Consider the following 16,006-nt stretch of genomic DNA (forward strand, 5'->3'; position numbering starts at 1 on the left):
ACAGAGCCCAGGCAAGATCCTGGGTGAATTGCTCTCTCTCTGCCCTGTCTCTGAAGACAAAGGGGAAAAGGCTGGAGAAGAAAGTATGATTTCTTTCAGCCCAAAAATACTGCTTAAAGTACTTTGGAGCTCAGGCTGAAACAGGAGGTAAGTCGGTACCAGCCTTCATGAGGAGGAGGATAGCATCTGCTTCCCAACAAAAGTCGAGAAGAGCATGTTACCTTCTAGAATAAGCATTTTTTGTACTTACTGTTGGTGGGATAACAGCTCCCAGGGCTGTTTGCCTGAAGCTAAGCTGGGAAGTTTCACATGCTGTTCATGCTGGAAAATGGAGCATGAGGGAAGGAAGTGGGTATCTCTCTCTTCACTTACCTCATCTCTTTTAAAGACAGGGAAAGGGGTAATTGATGGGACTGGACTGCAGCATGGAGCAGCGTGGTCTAACATAGATCGCACACTTAAAACCTCTCTGCTTAAGGGAAGGGATAAAGAAAAAGGATTTTGCCCATTACTAAACTAAAATGAGAGCAGTTGATATTACAAATCACACATGAGGAGTGCTGCTTGTAGCATCACAGGAAGACTCTGAAGATACAGTGAAGCCCTGAACTCATGACAGGGCCTCGCATTGCATCTGCACAATCTGTCGCAATCCAAGTGATAAAGCAACGGAGAAGCCAGTATGTTCACATGCAAACTACTTTATGGTTATGTGGCATTCACCACTTGAGGGCATGAACTGATATGGCCTAGCAAGAGAGCTTAACTGTTACTACAGAAGATAAGATTCAATTTGGAGATCTGCAAAATACTGTGTGATTAAAGACGTATGAAGATCACAGACTGTGTTGAACTGAAACACAGACAAACCAAATGACAGCGGGGAGAAGTCAATCAGGTAAAAGATGCAGATGGAGAAAGATTAGGATAGCAGGCTAAAAAGAGAGGATAATGAGGGCATTGAAAGGCAGTGCTAAATTTAGCTAGAGACCTAACTTTCAAACCAGGAACAGATGATCTGTCTTCTGCAGATCTTCACTCAAAGAACACCACAGAAGACTTGATTCTCACAGACAATATACAGAGTCTTAAAATATATCTCAAAACATGCTTTAGGACACTGTGCCTAAGACCTTCCCACACAGAAACACATTTCTAACTCTTGATCTAAATGAGGCCTGACATTTCCAAGGTGTGTTTTCACTGTAGAACAAACCTAGCTTAGAAGCATGTCAGAATTTTTCTTCTTTATAGCTCTCTTAAAAAAAAAAAAAGCGCCATCACAAATCCTGATGTTGCAACTCATGTGATCACTACAAAAAAATGTTTTCCATTTTGTGTTCCTCCTCACCATGAAATCCATGCCTGAGCTTCTCACACAAGCTACCACACCACTGCTCACGCCACTTCAGCACGAGGGATGCTAATTGCCGAGACTCATTTCTCTGACCTACAGCAGTTCACAGCTGAATCATTCTGCTAAGAGCCAACTGCTAAAGTAGCAACCCATTTTTCAGCACCAAAATTACTGCAGGAAAAAAAAAACAAAACAACCTTTACAGAAATCATCTGTATCCAGTTATACGTTACTATCAAACAAGAAATTCAAGTTTTAGTAAAACAGTGGTTACCGAACGACATGGTACTTTCCAAATACACTGTGCAGGAAATTATTACAAAAATAAGTTTCTAATATGCTGTATCAATAGAGATAACACACACATACAAACTAAGAGATAGAAAGACAGACAATACCCAGTACAAAAATTTTATTGATGCGAGTTTGGGGTGACTGTTTTACATATAAAGGTGAAGTGTCAGGAAACAGTGAGGTGATCCTTTCCTCCTCCAGACTTACCTTGTGAAAAATGTTACTTTGGAAATTATAGGCATGACCATGTTACTGCCATAGCTCTCCACACCACCTCCTGGGAGCCCTTCGGCAGGCATCTAAGCCTGATCTCAGGAGAACTCTGCACTCTCCTCTGCCTACCAGATCAGGTATCGAGACAGCGACCGTTTCCACATTATTACAGTTCACAAGTACAGAACTGCAGGTACTGCAGGTACTGACTGGGGAAATATTCCCTTTGTAGAAACTCTCCCTCGTTGGGAACATGATCTACTTCTGTAGTGGGGGGAAAAATTATAAAGACTTAATTTTAACTGCAACTCAAGTATAATTTCACAGCAATTACATCTTAAATCCGCAATAGAAATTGATAATTACACAGTAACTCATGTTATCGCTACTACTTTATCTCTGATAATACTGTAGTTAAGCATGTGCTCAAATTCCTTTTCAGTAAAATCTGTTTCTGTAAAACAGTATTATTTCTTGGACACTTTTAAAACATTAATGAAGCATATAAAAGTTTTTACAGTAAAAAAGAAAAACTAAGTTAATAAATGATCACATTTTCTTCAATTCTATCAAAGAATAAGAGTCTGAGAAAAATAACTTTTATTGCATTTTAATTTCTCAATCTCTTTCCTTTTTTAAAAGATAAAAGTTGTAACAGAAATTCATGAAATTTTAGATGAAGAGAAGCTTGGGAGAAGCAAAATCACAATTCAGCAGGCAGATGATGGGGAAATCAAAGTATTTAATATGGCTTGTAGTTGAAAGTAATTGATCTGCATTTCCAATCATTTTAGTTATTGCCACATTCCATTAATTTTTCATTAAATGAAGATAAAAACATGTCTTTAAAATGCATGTACAATAGCTTTAAGCCATTGCTGTACATATTGTGCAACTCATCTGAATGCAGTTTAACACATGAACTTAATAGAATATATTTATGTACAGTATATACAGAAACAGAATGCTCTGGTAACACCCCTGAATATTATCATTTAAATGAGTAATTTTTATAATAAAAGAAGAAAAAAAAATCTATGAAGGTGGCAAAACTGCCCATTTCTGAAGTTTAAATCAATATAATTTCCAGCTGATTTACATAGAAATAAAACTGTGGTCCTGTACAAACTTTACACTACAGGGAAACCTTTTATTTTTTAAAAATATTTACATTTAAGTACTTGGTTCTCTGCAATAGAGATTATATGAACACAGAAAATTGTATGGTAGGCAGGTTTATTTATTAGATTTTTCTATTTGTTCTTTTTTGTGCAAATTCCAAATCTCTCTTTTTGTGTTATTATCTGTCTCTATTTGCCTTGTATTACTGCTGCTGCTTTTTTTAGTATTCTGAGAAGGCTGGGTGACTTTACTTCTAGGAACAGGAAGAAAAGATTTAACTCTTGAAACACCCAACTCTGTCTTTGATTTGCTGTTGCTGCTTTCCACAGTTCGACTGCTGCTGAGAGGACGCATTCCATCCTATGAGTGAAAAAAAGCATTTTCTGTATAAATAATTACTGCCATTTGACCTGAAAAACAACCAATCAATCCTACCAGCCCCACAGAAGCCTTGTTATTTACAACCTTTTGCAGCTTAATATGACAGCTTCTTACTACTCAGCAAACAAACTACGGCTCTTTTTTGTTTCTTTCATTGAAAGGAAATATCATCAACATCTTAGAATATCAAAAATAAGTCAAGGAGGTTTTTGCATTGCCAGTGAAAAAGAACTTAAATTTTATTCTCAGAGATTTTAATTTCAGAAGTATCCAAATAAAAAAAAAAGATGTTGTTTCTTTCATTACTGTGGAAAAATGACAGCTGTAGCCACAGCTAAAAGGGGAAAAAAATGGAAATCTAGGTAGTTATGAGCTGAAAATTCAGCTTTACAGCTTCAATACAGATTTTTACTTTTTTTACCATCAAAGCCACGAATAATAACAAAATAGCATGATAAAAATAATGCTTCAAGAATGGAAGTTGAAATGCTAGTTACAGTTTCATCCATAATCTTATAAGATTGATTTCTTATAAATTAGATTTTATCATCTCAAATTATTTGTGTTAAGAAGCTACATACCTAAAAACTGGATCATATTCACCCTGCTCAAATTTAGATACCTGAAGTGACAAAGTCAGGTATGTTGTCAGTTTTTGTTCCTTTATAGTCAAGGAGAAAGAGGTTAGTTGAGCCATTTTATGATGGCCACTAACAATTATCTTTCCTGAGAGCTGCCCATCTTTCCACTGACAAGAAAGGAGAATCAGGACCTTAATGGTTAGCATCAGTTGAATCCAGATCACTCTCTGGGAAGCAGTATTAAAAAGTTCATTTTCACCATCAGGTACTACTCTTCAAGGAAAGGTTGGTGGCATGAAAACGGACTGTTCATCACTGTCTATTCCTTATTAATCCTTGGATTCTATAGAATCATTGAGTATCTCAAGTTGGAAGAGACTCATAAGGATCATCGAGTCCAAGTGCCCGCTCCTTGCAGGACTACCTAAAACTAAACTGTGTGACTAAGAGCATTGTCCAGATGCTTCTTGAACTCTGACAGGCTTGGTGCCGTGACCACTTCCCTGGGAAGCCTGTTCCAGGGAGCAATTACCCTCTTAATGATGAACCTTTTCCTAATGTCCAGTCTGAACTTTTCCTGACACAGCGTCATGTCATTTCCTTGCATTCTATCGCTGGTCACCAGAGAGAGGAGATCAGCACCTCCCCATCTGCTGCCCCCCTTGAGAAAGCTGTAGACTGCGATGAGGTCACCCCCCTCAGCCTTCTCTTCATCTCTCTCCATCTATTTGTTTGTGTCTTGGATCAAAGATTTTGCATCTCTTACCAGTTTTCCCTTTTTCCTTCACACACTTGAAAGCATTTTTATTTCCAGCCAGTTAAAAGAGGGGTATGTTGCCCTTTTAAGAAATTTGTCTCATTACTGTCGATAAGATCTCTTCTGCTCATGCAGTATTGCTTTTTTTACCTACAGAATTCTATTTATTTTCAGAAAAGAATGCTTTTCTAATCTCAGACTCTTTTTCAGACACCAGTTCTTGCAGCTGCATAGGTTTACCATTGTTACAATTGCCTCTACAAGTTTGACTTTGCTTCCAAACTGAGACTGTGCTCTTCCAGATGTTTGATAAATTTGTTGCAGTAATGACTCAATGTAGAAACAAAGCTTCTCATTCAATTAGACCTCCTTCCCTTGTAGCAAAAGGTTGGGTTGCTTCCCCTTCATTTTGGCCAACACTTCCCCACAAAGATAAGGGAAATCCATTTTTTTACAGTTTGGTTCTTAAAAAAAACTCAAAGGTAGCTAAGCTGGTCTACCTCCAAAGTCAATATAGTTATGCTTTACATTGACAGAAGGAATTTTAAAAGAAAAAAAATTCACCAGGAAAAATCTATAGTAGGAATGGGTAGGTCAGCTGACTTACCAAACTATCCAGGCATCACTACTAGGTGAAGCTCTGTTTTGGAATGTCTGAAATTAATGTATTTAGAAAAATATTCAGAAGCAGCATATCTAAATGTAGACCTGCAATGTTAAAATCGTTTCTGTTCGGCAGAGACTGTTCTCTGGATTGTAAGTAAAATTACAGAAAATATTCTAACATTTTGAATATTTGGATATGAAAAAATATGATGGCAAGGGTAGCAAGTAATCTCATCTAACTTAGTTTCTTTAATGCTTAGGTGTGCAAGTTCAGCCATTTTCAGGGCTACTTCATTGTACCTGCAGAAAACAGAGTGTCTCTAGGAAACAATTTATTGCAGTCAGATAAAAGTGTCTGGATTGGACTTGAGAGCCCCTATTGAGGGAACATGGACAACAGATTCTGCCCTGGCGAAGGTTAATTGAGCCGTGTGCTCAGAAGCTCTCTTGATGTTCAAAAACAAGGAGCAAGAAAGAAAAGGGAAACAAGTGTAACAACAGAGAAAGCACAATTTTTACTTTATTATCCAAAGAATGAAAACTAAGCAGGATATAATTTCATCTTCATATTTAGTAGGGAAGTTAGCACCCACAAATAATGATTTCAATTTCTGAAAAGAAGAAGAAAGGATAGGGGACCTATAATCTTATCAGCTTATCTTCCCACTCTGAAACGGCTCTGAAGTTAGTAAAGTTTGTTTACATTTAGAGTATCTTTCCCCAGAATCACCAAACTTACAGGGTTTCTTTTGACTTCTCATAAATAACATGGCAAGACAACTGTATATTACATCAAATAGCTAGGTAGAAAAAAGAAACTGAATCCCTGTTTAAAAAAAGAAAATGCTATTCTTCACAAACTCTGGTAATACCGGGTTTTCTCAAAATTTCTACCACTGAGAGCTTGGACACCAGAGCAGCTCAATTCTACTTAGCTAACAACACCTAGGAAAACAGGGGTTTGAAATTATATATATTTGGGTAATCACAAAAAAAAAAAAAAGGTACAAAAATAAACCACGAGCCAGTGATTTTACATTAAGAATTTTAAAAAGTTTTGTGCTTTTGCAAACTTACTGAATAATATGAGTTGGGGGAAAAAATTAATCTGAGGCTTTTATTTATCTCAAAATCTGATGCAAATAACTTATAATGTCAAAGAAATGTTAACAATACTTGGCCTAGGGAGATGGATTTATGTAAACATGAAAACTGAAGCAAATACATCCATTGTTTAATAAATCTTTAGTTTCTACTAAGACACATGGAAGAAACTTGGCACGGTACATCTAACAAGTTTCCTAAGAATCATGACAGTTTACTCTTGTAATAAACAGGGCACTGGAACACTAATTCTTTGGATCTCATCAGGAATTCAGATTTTGGAGAAACTCAAGACACCTTCCCTATCCTACTACAAAACTTGTTTCACCTACCTTTTGTGCTGTTGTTTTACTTGAGTTTGTACCACTTGCTGAAAACACAGGACTCTTCTGAGAGTTACTGAACATCAATATCTCATCCTTAGAATCTGCAATCTAAAAAAATATAAGAAAATGGTGATTTTTTCAATTATTCACAGCAGAGATGTTTAAATTGGCCAAATTTTGCAGTCTTGATTATATTTTCGTGTAGTTTCTGTGTAATGCAATGCATAAATATCCAAAGAACAAATAACATGTCTTTCCTTTACTCTTGAGTGCATTCGTAGGAGATGGGAGATAGAGGGATTTCACATCAACACTTATCAGAGGAAGATACATTTCCAGAGCAATACTATCCAGTGGAGCTTAAGGGCAGTTTCCCACTAAATGCTATCCAGCCCCAGGAACCTCACAAAAAGGAATAATCCTTTTCTCTTCCTCCTGCCATGTTTCTTTCCTACTATTTTCCATCAAACTTTGTGATCAAGCAATAGCAGATAGAGTGTGATCAGCCTTCTGTCCTCACTGAAAACCAGGTATTTTATCCTGGGGCAAGCTGAGCATATTCAACTCTGCAAGTGCAAAAGTACTCAATCCCAATATAACAGAAGCAGCTGGAACATATTTGAATGAAAGGGCAATTTAGAGAGTAGAAGCACTTATTTTGATGGCAGCCTGAAATTACATCACTCAAAGACAACATGCAACAGCACCCTCACTTCCGTAAGGCTCTAGTGGGCAGCTAGGGAATTAACAACAGAAGTTCCAGCCATGGATGGTTCCACCCATGGTGAGGAAACTGAACAAAAGACAGTGACATCTATCTCCTTCCTTATCAAACTCATATTTCCTTGAATTGTCAACAATGAGCAATTAGACTTTACATGTTACTAAGCACAATTTTAAGTTGGTTACCATTTCTTTAGGCACATCCCATTCTTTCAAGGATAGATATGGTAATTCCCTGCTAACTGACTAGTGAGTAGCTTGCCAGCTTGGTGCATGTGATTCATGCAAGCACTGTAAATACTTTCAAAAAAAACCCCAAACCAAACCACCATAATAAAGGATTTCATTAAATAGGTTAAAAAATCTTCCCAAACACAGTATTTATTTTTTTAATAAAAACTTGGTGGACTTCCAAGAATAAACAGAATACTTAATAAAGCAAAACTAATGGAACTGCTGTTCAGGGAGATCCTAGAGGGTGTAAATGCGCAGCATAAGTGGACAATAGCCTAAGACTGACTCTATCTGTGTTTCAAAAGATATGGAATATCTGCTTTGGTGTGAACACAGCCTGCTGTCACAGCCATCTACTTCAGCTGTGCTAGGAGGAAAGAAGGAAAGGAATAAATAGCTACAGCTACAGGGAGAACTGTATGCTTTTGGTGTAGAATTCAAAATGAGAGACCCATGGCTCCACCCTCTGCTCCAACAGGCCTCCCATAGAACTTAGCCCCAAACCTAGGAGCCTTGCAAGCATCCTTCACCCTCTTCTGCCACTGTTACAGAAAAACAATTAGGCCAAATCCACTCTTTCTTGCTTTGGCAGCAACACTGAATTTTGCCTGCACAGCAGAGGAGCTTCAAGCCAGTTCTGCAGTGGCTGATGAGATTACATTAAACAAATCAAATGTGTAATGCATATTAGGAAAAACTTTCTATGGCTTTAAGACTACAAAACAAGTTTCCCAGTAGAAGCAATGATAGCATGAAAGATAACGTGGGGAGCAATAATGTAGAGAAGGCTATTGTCTCTAGCATTTATGAACTTGGAAATTTCAGCCTCCACTGCAAAAATCTCTACAAGAAAAAATAGTGAAGGTGTAATTTAAAAAAAAAAATTGTAGTAAACCACAACATTTACACTCAAATGTATAATTTATTAGTTGACTTTCGCTTATTCCTAAATAATTTAATAATTTTCTTCAGCTCAAGCAGTGCTTGTAAATTAAAAATTTATTTTAAACACATAGCAAACAACTGCATATAGCAATGATGTAAATTATTTAAAAATGTTGTGTTTACCTTGCTTATATCAGGCTCAGATTTGCTGGAACACATACTTTGAAGTTCCTGTACAAGATCTAATTCATCATCAGAACCAAGGGACAGTCTTTGCTCCAGATCTAACTTTCTCAATTGATCCTTCTCTGAAGATCTGTTTAAAAAAAAACCCAAACAAACAGAGAGAACAACTAAAATTAAGCTACGATGCAGAATTTAAAAATAAATATCATACACACCTGGAAAACAGTAATTTCTTTCCAAATGTCCTTTACTACCACAAACAGAAAGAAAATAACATCTAATTCAGTGACAGCAATAGTTGTCAATGGTTGTTATATCTTTGTTAGCAAAATTCTAACAGAGGATTTGATTTTTCTGCCTACTATCTTCTAAAGTTCTCCTCTTTTTAAGATGGAGCAATCAATTTTATTCCAGTCTCCTTTTTGGACTTAATTCCAAACACTTAAAAAAGTATTCTATGCTCTTGGTGCCTGTGAATATGGTAGAACCTAGGTTTCAGATTGAAGTAAAGTCTCAAGTGCAGCTCCCTCTGGCTAATTTGTACACTTTCTTAGAGAAACTCTATCATTTAGACTGAAGTGCATGTACTATACCATTTTAAATTGTCATTCAGTAAGCTAAAATAGTCAGAGGAGTTTTTAAAATATAATGCCAGTTGAAAAAAGCATATGGCTGGCTTTTCATGGCAGAGTGTTACATAATAATCTTAAGTCAGAGATTACTCTGTTACATAGAAAGACATGTAATGCTGCAAGGTTTGAATTACAGAAATGGGTCCTAAAATTATATCGAAGTACATAAATTTTATTTTCTCTCAGAAATGAAAATTAAAAAGGATTCCTTTCTTCAGATGTAGATAAAACATTACCAAACACAAACTATTCATCCATTCATTATAATGTGCTGGTTTGCAACATAATTTTATCATCTTTATTGCTTGCTAAGTGTTACAATGTGGTGGTTTTAGCCTGGCCAGCAGTCAAACACCAAGCAGAAATTAAAACTTACTTTGTGGCAAGAGAAGCTCTTTTCTTACAGTTTGGTTGCAACATAGTCCTAGATTTTGTACCTGCACAAAAGAGAGATTGATTTATTACTGTGTTATCATGGACATTGGTTTCTTTATTCTAAAATCTCTGACAAACAGGGAAAATGTGTTCCAATTTACTGGCTAATTATATTAATAGAGTCTGTCAAACATCAGAATACAACCCTTGAAACAGAGTGTCATCAGGAACTGCTAAAATGGCAAAATGGGGCACGAGTTGCCCAAGTTTTTGTAGAAGACCGAGCATGAAGTTTCTGCACATGGCACTTGGACTACCCTTACTGGTTCTCTCAAAGAGAAATCAGTTGTCAACAGGAAAAGATTTAAGTTTGTTTCATTTCAGTAAAATGTTTCATTTAAGTAAAATCAAACAACTTACCCTTACTTGGAATCAGGAACAACATTTGATTCTGATAGCCAGAAACGGAAGGCTACTAAAACTAAATTAACCATGCCATTTTTTACTTATATTCACAGATATTAGCTGAACTCCAAGAACACTCTCAGGTATAAGATACAGTATCAACCATCCTACTTTGGTTTATATTAATTTGATTTCTTAAATCCTTAACGGGATTAGGTAAATTCACAATTCAAACAGAACTGGCAAGCAAAATCAGGTCAGAAGAGCTGCAGTTCAACAAAAGCAGAGTTCCTTCCCAACGAGAGCTGAAGAAATTAATAGCTCAATTTAACATTACAAAGTACCAGGCATCAAGTATTTCAGTCTTTTATGTATGAGGTAACTAAGGGTAGAATCTTACTGTTTCTACAGTATGTGTGTGTATATAAGCCTTTTTCTCTCTAAATCCCTTCCTAGTCTTCTCTCTGGAGGCGTGGCCTTCACTTTCTGTAAGCAAAATAAGTGATCTGATTTTGTCCTCTAGAATTTTTCCTGTTCAATATTGTATTAAGCTATGGCATCCCCAAGTTTTCCTTCTACATGTATACTTTTAGAAGAATTATATGTTGCTACTGCACATATCTAGATGTTATCCCTGTGTAGTAAACTGCTTGCTAGATGGCTTATGATCTTGAGGTGAAAAGACATATCAAAAGTCTCAGCTACTAATATAATTTTCACATTAATACACATGCACAGATTCAGTCATATAAAGCCTTTTTTACCAAGCAGCATACTGAAAATGATGTGGAAACTTCTTGAAAACATTACAGTATCTGTCACTATACAGAATTTTTTACGTTTATTTTTTTGCAATTGAAAATTGCAATTTTTGCAAGTGAAAATCAAACAAAAATGTTCAATTTAAAACCAAAGATCTCGTCCTTCCACTACAGGGCTTCTAGATTATTGTACTCAATTTACCCAGTAAGATTGAACAAAGGATGCATGATCTGAGGATGCATGTATTCATTTATTTTTACTTGGATTCAGACAATAGAAATTACTGTAGTGAAGCTATGAAGTACATGTAAAAAACCCAAAAAAGTAGGTATATTGTCAATTATGTGCAGAACTGAAGAGTACCAATCAAGTGATGAAGCTTTCTCTCATCCAGTATTGAGGTAGAGAATGATAGAGCACCATTCCATGCAATATGAGGTAGAACCATGGCTGAATCTTCCACCGTCTAAGCCAAAGCCTACCTCATTATCAGACAACAGGAAAGGCATTAGAACAAACAAATAAAACTAATTAATTAAGATATGTCACAGTCACAAAGAAATCTTTTTTTGGGAAAAAAAGTAAGCAATTTTTTACTGGTAGATGTAAACATGAGTGTCTTTAATTGAGAATTTTTAATTCACAATGTAGAAGAAAAGTTAGACTCATACCTATGCAGCTTAAACCCCCAGACCTTATTTCAGAATACAAAATAGAAAGCTTTACCTTCAGTATTTGTCTCCTGCTTATTCCATGATGGGGAGGATAAATGGCCTGACTTTTTGCGAGGACTTGTGCTCACTTTTCTCCAAGAAGCATTCTCACCTCTTTTCTTGCTACAATTTTTGTAGCTTGAAACCACGGATAAAGGAAAATTTCCTCCCTTAAAATCTGCTATATAATTATCTAGCTCTGAAACAAAAGTAGAACAATGTTAAGAACTGACTGTTGCAAATGGTCTTTCTTTGACTACCTTATACAACTACTTAGTTTAGTGACTGTAAATGCTTTTAACTACACACCTCCCATCATAACTACAGTTATGTTTTGTGGAAGTTTTAAAGAAGGAATTAAACAGTTAAAAGCCCCACTTGGAAATGTACAACTACTTGCCTTTCAGACTGTTCACTGTTACCTGTTCTGGGTAAAGGACAGCCATGCAAAACAGCTTTATTTAGCAAGATACTGAGAGCAGCTTTAACAACAGCCTGTTGACCTTGGCTAGGATTTTTTTTTGCTATTGCTTGTCCTGGTACAGATGGTCTTTTCACAGAGGCTCTGGAGAGTATTGCTTCTTGAACTCTGGGAGCTATCACAGCATTCCATAACTTGGACATCCACCTGTAGGCACACCAACAATTCCTTAACTTAAAAGAAAATTATCAAAACCCAGGATTTTGTAGTTTAGGTAACATATCAGATTTTGCATTTTCAGGAAGCACATATATTTTGGACTTCCTATTGTACTCCATGTCAGAAAGGAAATTATTTTATTTAAGGTAAGGTTTACTTGTTTTGTTTTATATTAAATCATTTGACCGTGCTTTCTTCAGGCTGCTTTGGCAAACTACTTACCATCTGATGCTTCTCCTCCTTCAGATAAGGACTATAAAACAGCCTTTTCATTTTAAGGCTAAACGAAAGAATGTCCCAGAAGTATGCGTGTTCATGTATATACAAAAAAATCCCCTTTCACCTTTGCAGAGCATGGAGAAGTTTCTATGCTTGCAGGTGTTCATTTATAACCTATGTGCTCCCAGAGTGGGAAAAAGGAGGTGTTCAGTTATGATTGCACCCTTTCCAGTATTCTTCCACTTCCAAACTTGTCCAGCTTACAAGACCTTTGTATTCGTACAGCTGCCTTGCTCTCACTCTCCTTTTGCTAACTTGTTCTATGCTGAACTCTGTTTCTGGGATGCTGTGAATTTTCCAGATTGTCTGCTTTAGAGCCTGGGTCTAATTACAGAAATTTGACACAAAGGGACATGGTTCCTCTGGGACTTTTGCTTTTCTAAGACAGAAATATTACATCGTTTTAGCACGAAACTGAAAAATTTGTATCAGGAAATAAATAAATGCTGTATCTTACAGCTTATAGTTCTCAAGGGATAAAGGCTAGGAGTTTCAGGCTTAGGGTTTAGCTCACATCTGTAACAGACACTGAGGCAATCTTTTTTAGATCAAATCCAACTCTCTTTTTTTTTCCCCTTATACCCTCTTATGGGAGGCAAATGGTAAGGACTGAGAGTCTATAAGAAATTATAGGCTATAATGCTGTGTTCCAGCTTTGCAGAAATTCATTCAGAAAAAGCGAAGGCTGAAATGTCTGTTTGACCTAAATGAACCATTTTGTTGGATACACTGATACAGAGAAGCCATCCTATTATCCTAGTTATGAAGCATAAATTGAGTTTTAATTATATATATCCATGCTACAAAGTGCCGGTATAAGCCTGGTAAAAGTTACATTATCTAGAAAAATAATTAGCATAGTTGTTAAAATAAGACGTAAAATGCATATTGGAGATGCTCCTTGAAGCTTCCTTAGCATAATGTTGTAGATACTGTTCCATATAGATACAGTCTGCTTCTGCTAGCCGAGTTAAGCTATCAAAATAAACAATTGCTTTCATTTTAGTAATAAAGAACTATACCTATATCTCCATTTCTGCCTATGTAAGCTTTTGACATTTTGCAATACTGGTAGTATAACCAGTCCGAAATGAAAGCTGCAAATTCATTGAGCCCATTCTAATCTAACAGTTAACAAGTGATAGGCTGGACTACACCATTCTCTCTAAATAAAATTCCAACCTGGTGTTTAAATTCAGTTTTATGTTTACACTCATCTTGATCAAGTCCCCAGTTCTTTGATACAGTTGATGCTTAGGAAGAGTATAGAACAGTCCTGCCCCTGAAAAAGAGCTGTCAAGTGAAACTCTTTCCTGTTGGAACATTATCTTTAATTCCCTAGATCAAAACCAAGAAAAGATGTAGCTAAAATTTTACTCATTTATTCACACTACTCTCCAAAACATGTGCAGCTACATGAAACAGCACCAGCAGGAAACAATTTACTGTCATGCCTTCTCTCTCCCTTTCCAGCCGCCTGCTTCCACCACTTGCCCCATGCTAACACCTAGCCCAAACAAACCCAGACCAAACTTAGAAAAAAATAGTTTTAGATGGCTGTCTACCATCTTAATGAATTGAACTGACTCAGTGAAGCTTTAACAAATGCAAAAAAAGCAGCAGAACAGGACAGTGGAGAGGAGGGGCAAGAGGACAGGAGGGGTTAATTACATTGAAATAACAGCAACCAGTGAGCTGCTAATTAAACCTATTTATTCCATCCAGTAAGTGCTACTGGAGCCGTGCTTTTAAATTGTTTGTTAGTGAACAAAAATTACATTAAAATGAGGAGTCAGATGGCGTATTGCTACTGTAAAAGACATTTTGAGGTTATGCTCAAAGTAAAGCATTGTCAATCCAGTCAAAGTTACACTTAGGAGAAATCCAAACTCAGAAATGCATAAATAAGGTATCTAAATAATAGTTTTTCTGTCCTCTACTAATGCCACTGCAATAAATAAGTGATTAAGACATTTCAGAGGACATAATTCCAGAGGAAGACAGGTGATAGATGCATGGTATACTTTACTCTTTTTTTTTATTTCTTAGCACCCAGAAAATTTCATAGCACCCATAAAATGCGACATCCACATTAAGGAGAATGCTATGAAGTAGAGTGAGAAAAGCAATGTTGCATCTCCAGAAACCAGTGCTATTATTTGAATTCTGAATAAGTTTGAATCTTAATTAGGGGCTCCTTACCTTTCTAATATAGCCCTACACCATCTTAGTATGAAATTAATATATTTTAAAATTCCATAATTACTTCTTGTATCACCTGCCAGCATTTGCAGAAAAGATGAAATGTGAGCAGATGCAATATGCACCATGCAAGAACAGACAAAATTTTCATAATTCTTCTTTTATTTTACTGAACACCTAACCATGTGTATAGCTAAGAAGTACATATCTGCCTTATTTACTATGCTAATACATCAGTGAAATTTTACATGTGTTTAAAAATGACACTAGTTATTAAGAAGAGTGAGAAATCATTCCACTTCTCTCGATTTCCCTCATATACAACTTTCCTCAAAAGGAAACTTTACGAATTTTTCAAGCTCAGAATTCTTGAACTTTATTTTGGTCTGTTCACTAATGAACAACTTTCTTTACAGTGCTGTCTTGAAATGAAGAACAAAACCTTTAAAGGGTTGAGCGATATTAGCCATTTCAGTACAAGTAATACTTTGCAACCTTTGTGTCAGAAAATAACTGAACGATCACAAAAAGAGACGGACTTTCAACTAGCGTTAGATACCCAGTTCCCACTTGTGTCCTTCAAAATTGCCCTTCTAGTAATTAAATATCAAACAAAAGTCTTAAAACTTTCAGTAACTTCTACGGAAATACTTTCAAGGTTGCTGAGTCAGATGGGTTTTGGGAGAAACGTAACTGCTACATTTGTGGTAAGTATCTAGTCGTTACTGAGCAGTGTCAAATGGGAAACAGAAATCTTACTTCACTGTTGCTTGGCCGTGCCCTGGCACCACAGGACAAGAGAAGAAATGTCTTGGCCCCATAAGTGCTTCAGGCGCTCCTAGACGTGATAAGCAAGAGTTCAGCTGGTGCCAAACAGCAAGAATCCAGTCTACGATCTTGCACACAGGATCACACGGAGGAGGTACTTTGCCTCTGAACTGCAGAGAGAAAGGATGTTTGACACAACATAAGACCTCTGCTGCAAACACTTTCCTTGAAACCCCAAGAAGGTTTGTGGGGTTTTTTTTCCCCTCATATATTGCTATTATGAAAATCAGGAGCAATCAAAAACTGGTCAGAGTATACGGAGTATCCTGCAGTCTTGTATTAAAACTTATTTCCCCAACTACACTTGAAAAGATTTCTCCTTATCAATGAACTGACATGTCTCTATGCTCTTGTGGAAAACTGAAACACGAATTTGGCAGCAACGCTTTTTCTATGGTGTT

General features: G+C 36.5%; 1 protein-coding gene across 1 annotated transcript in view; it reads right to left on the reverse strand.

Moving 5' to 3' along the window:
* Positions 1–2,015: 2,015 nt before the first annotated feature.
* The window catches only part of CTTNBP2 (cortactin binding protein 2), a gene marked incomplete at its 5' end in the record, with an annotated part of 84,967 nt that continues 70,976 nt past the window's right edge, over positions 2,016–16,006 (reverse strand). Inside the window, 7 exons of the mRNA XM_010177704.2 lie at positions 2,016–3,346; positions 6,748–6,849; positions 8,767–8,899; positions 9,778–9,838; positions 11,670–11,855; positions 12,079–12,284; positions 15,537–15,715. Of these exons, the coding sequence (XP_010176006.2) occupies positions 3,101–3,346; positions 6,748–6,849; positions 8,767–8,899; positions 9,778–9,838; positions 11,670–11,855; positions 12,079–12,284; positions 15,537–15,715 (1,113 nt within the window). The remainder of the gene's footprint in view (positions 3,347–6,747; positions 6,850–8,766; positions 8,900–9,777; positions 9,839–11,669; positions 11,856–12,078; positions 12,285–15,536; positions 15,716–16,006) is intronic.

Source organism: Antrostomus carolinensis, unplaced genomic scaffold (assembly GCF_000700745.2).
Source record: "Antrostomus carolinensis isolate BGI_N321 unplaced genomic scaffold, ASM70074v2 scaffold5461, whole genome shotgun sequence".
NCBI classification, from domain to species: domain Eukaryota; kingdom Metazoa; phylum Chordata; class Aves; order Caprimulgiformes; family Caprimulgidae; genus Antrostomus; species Antrostomus carolinensis.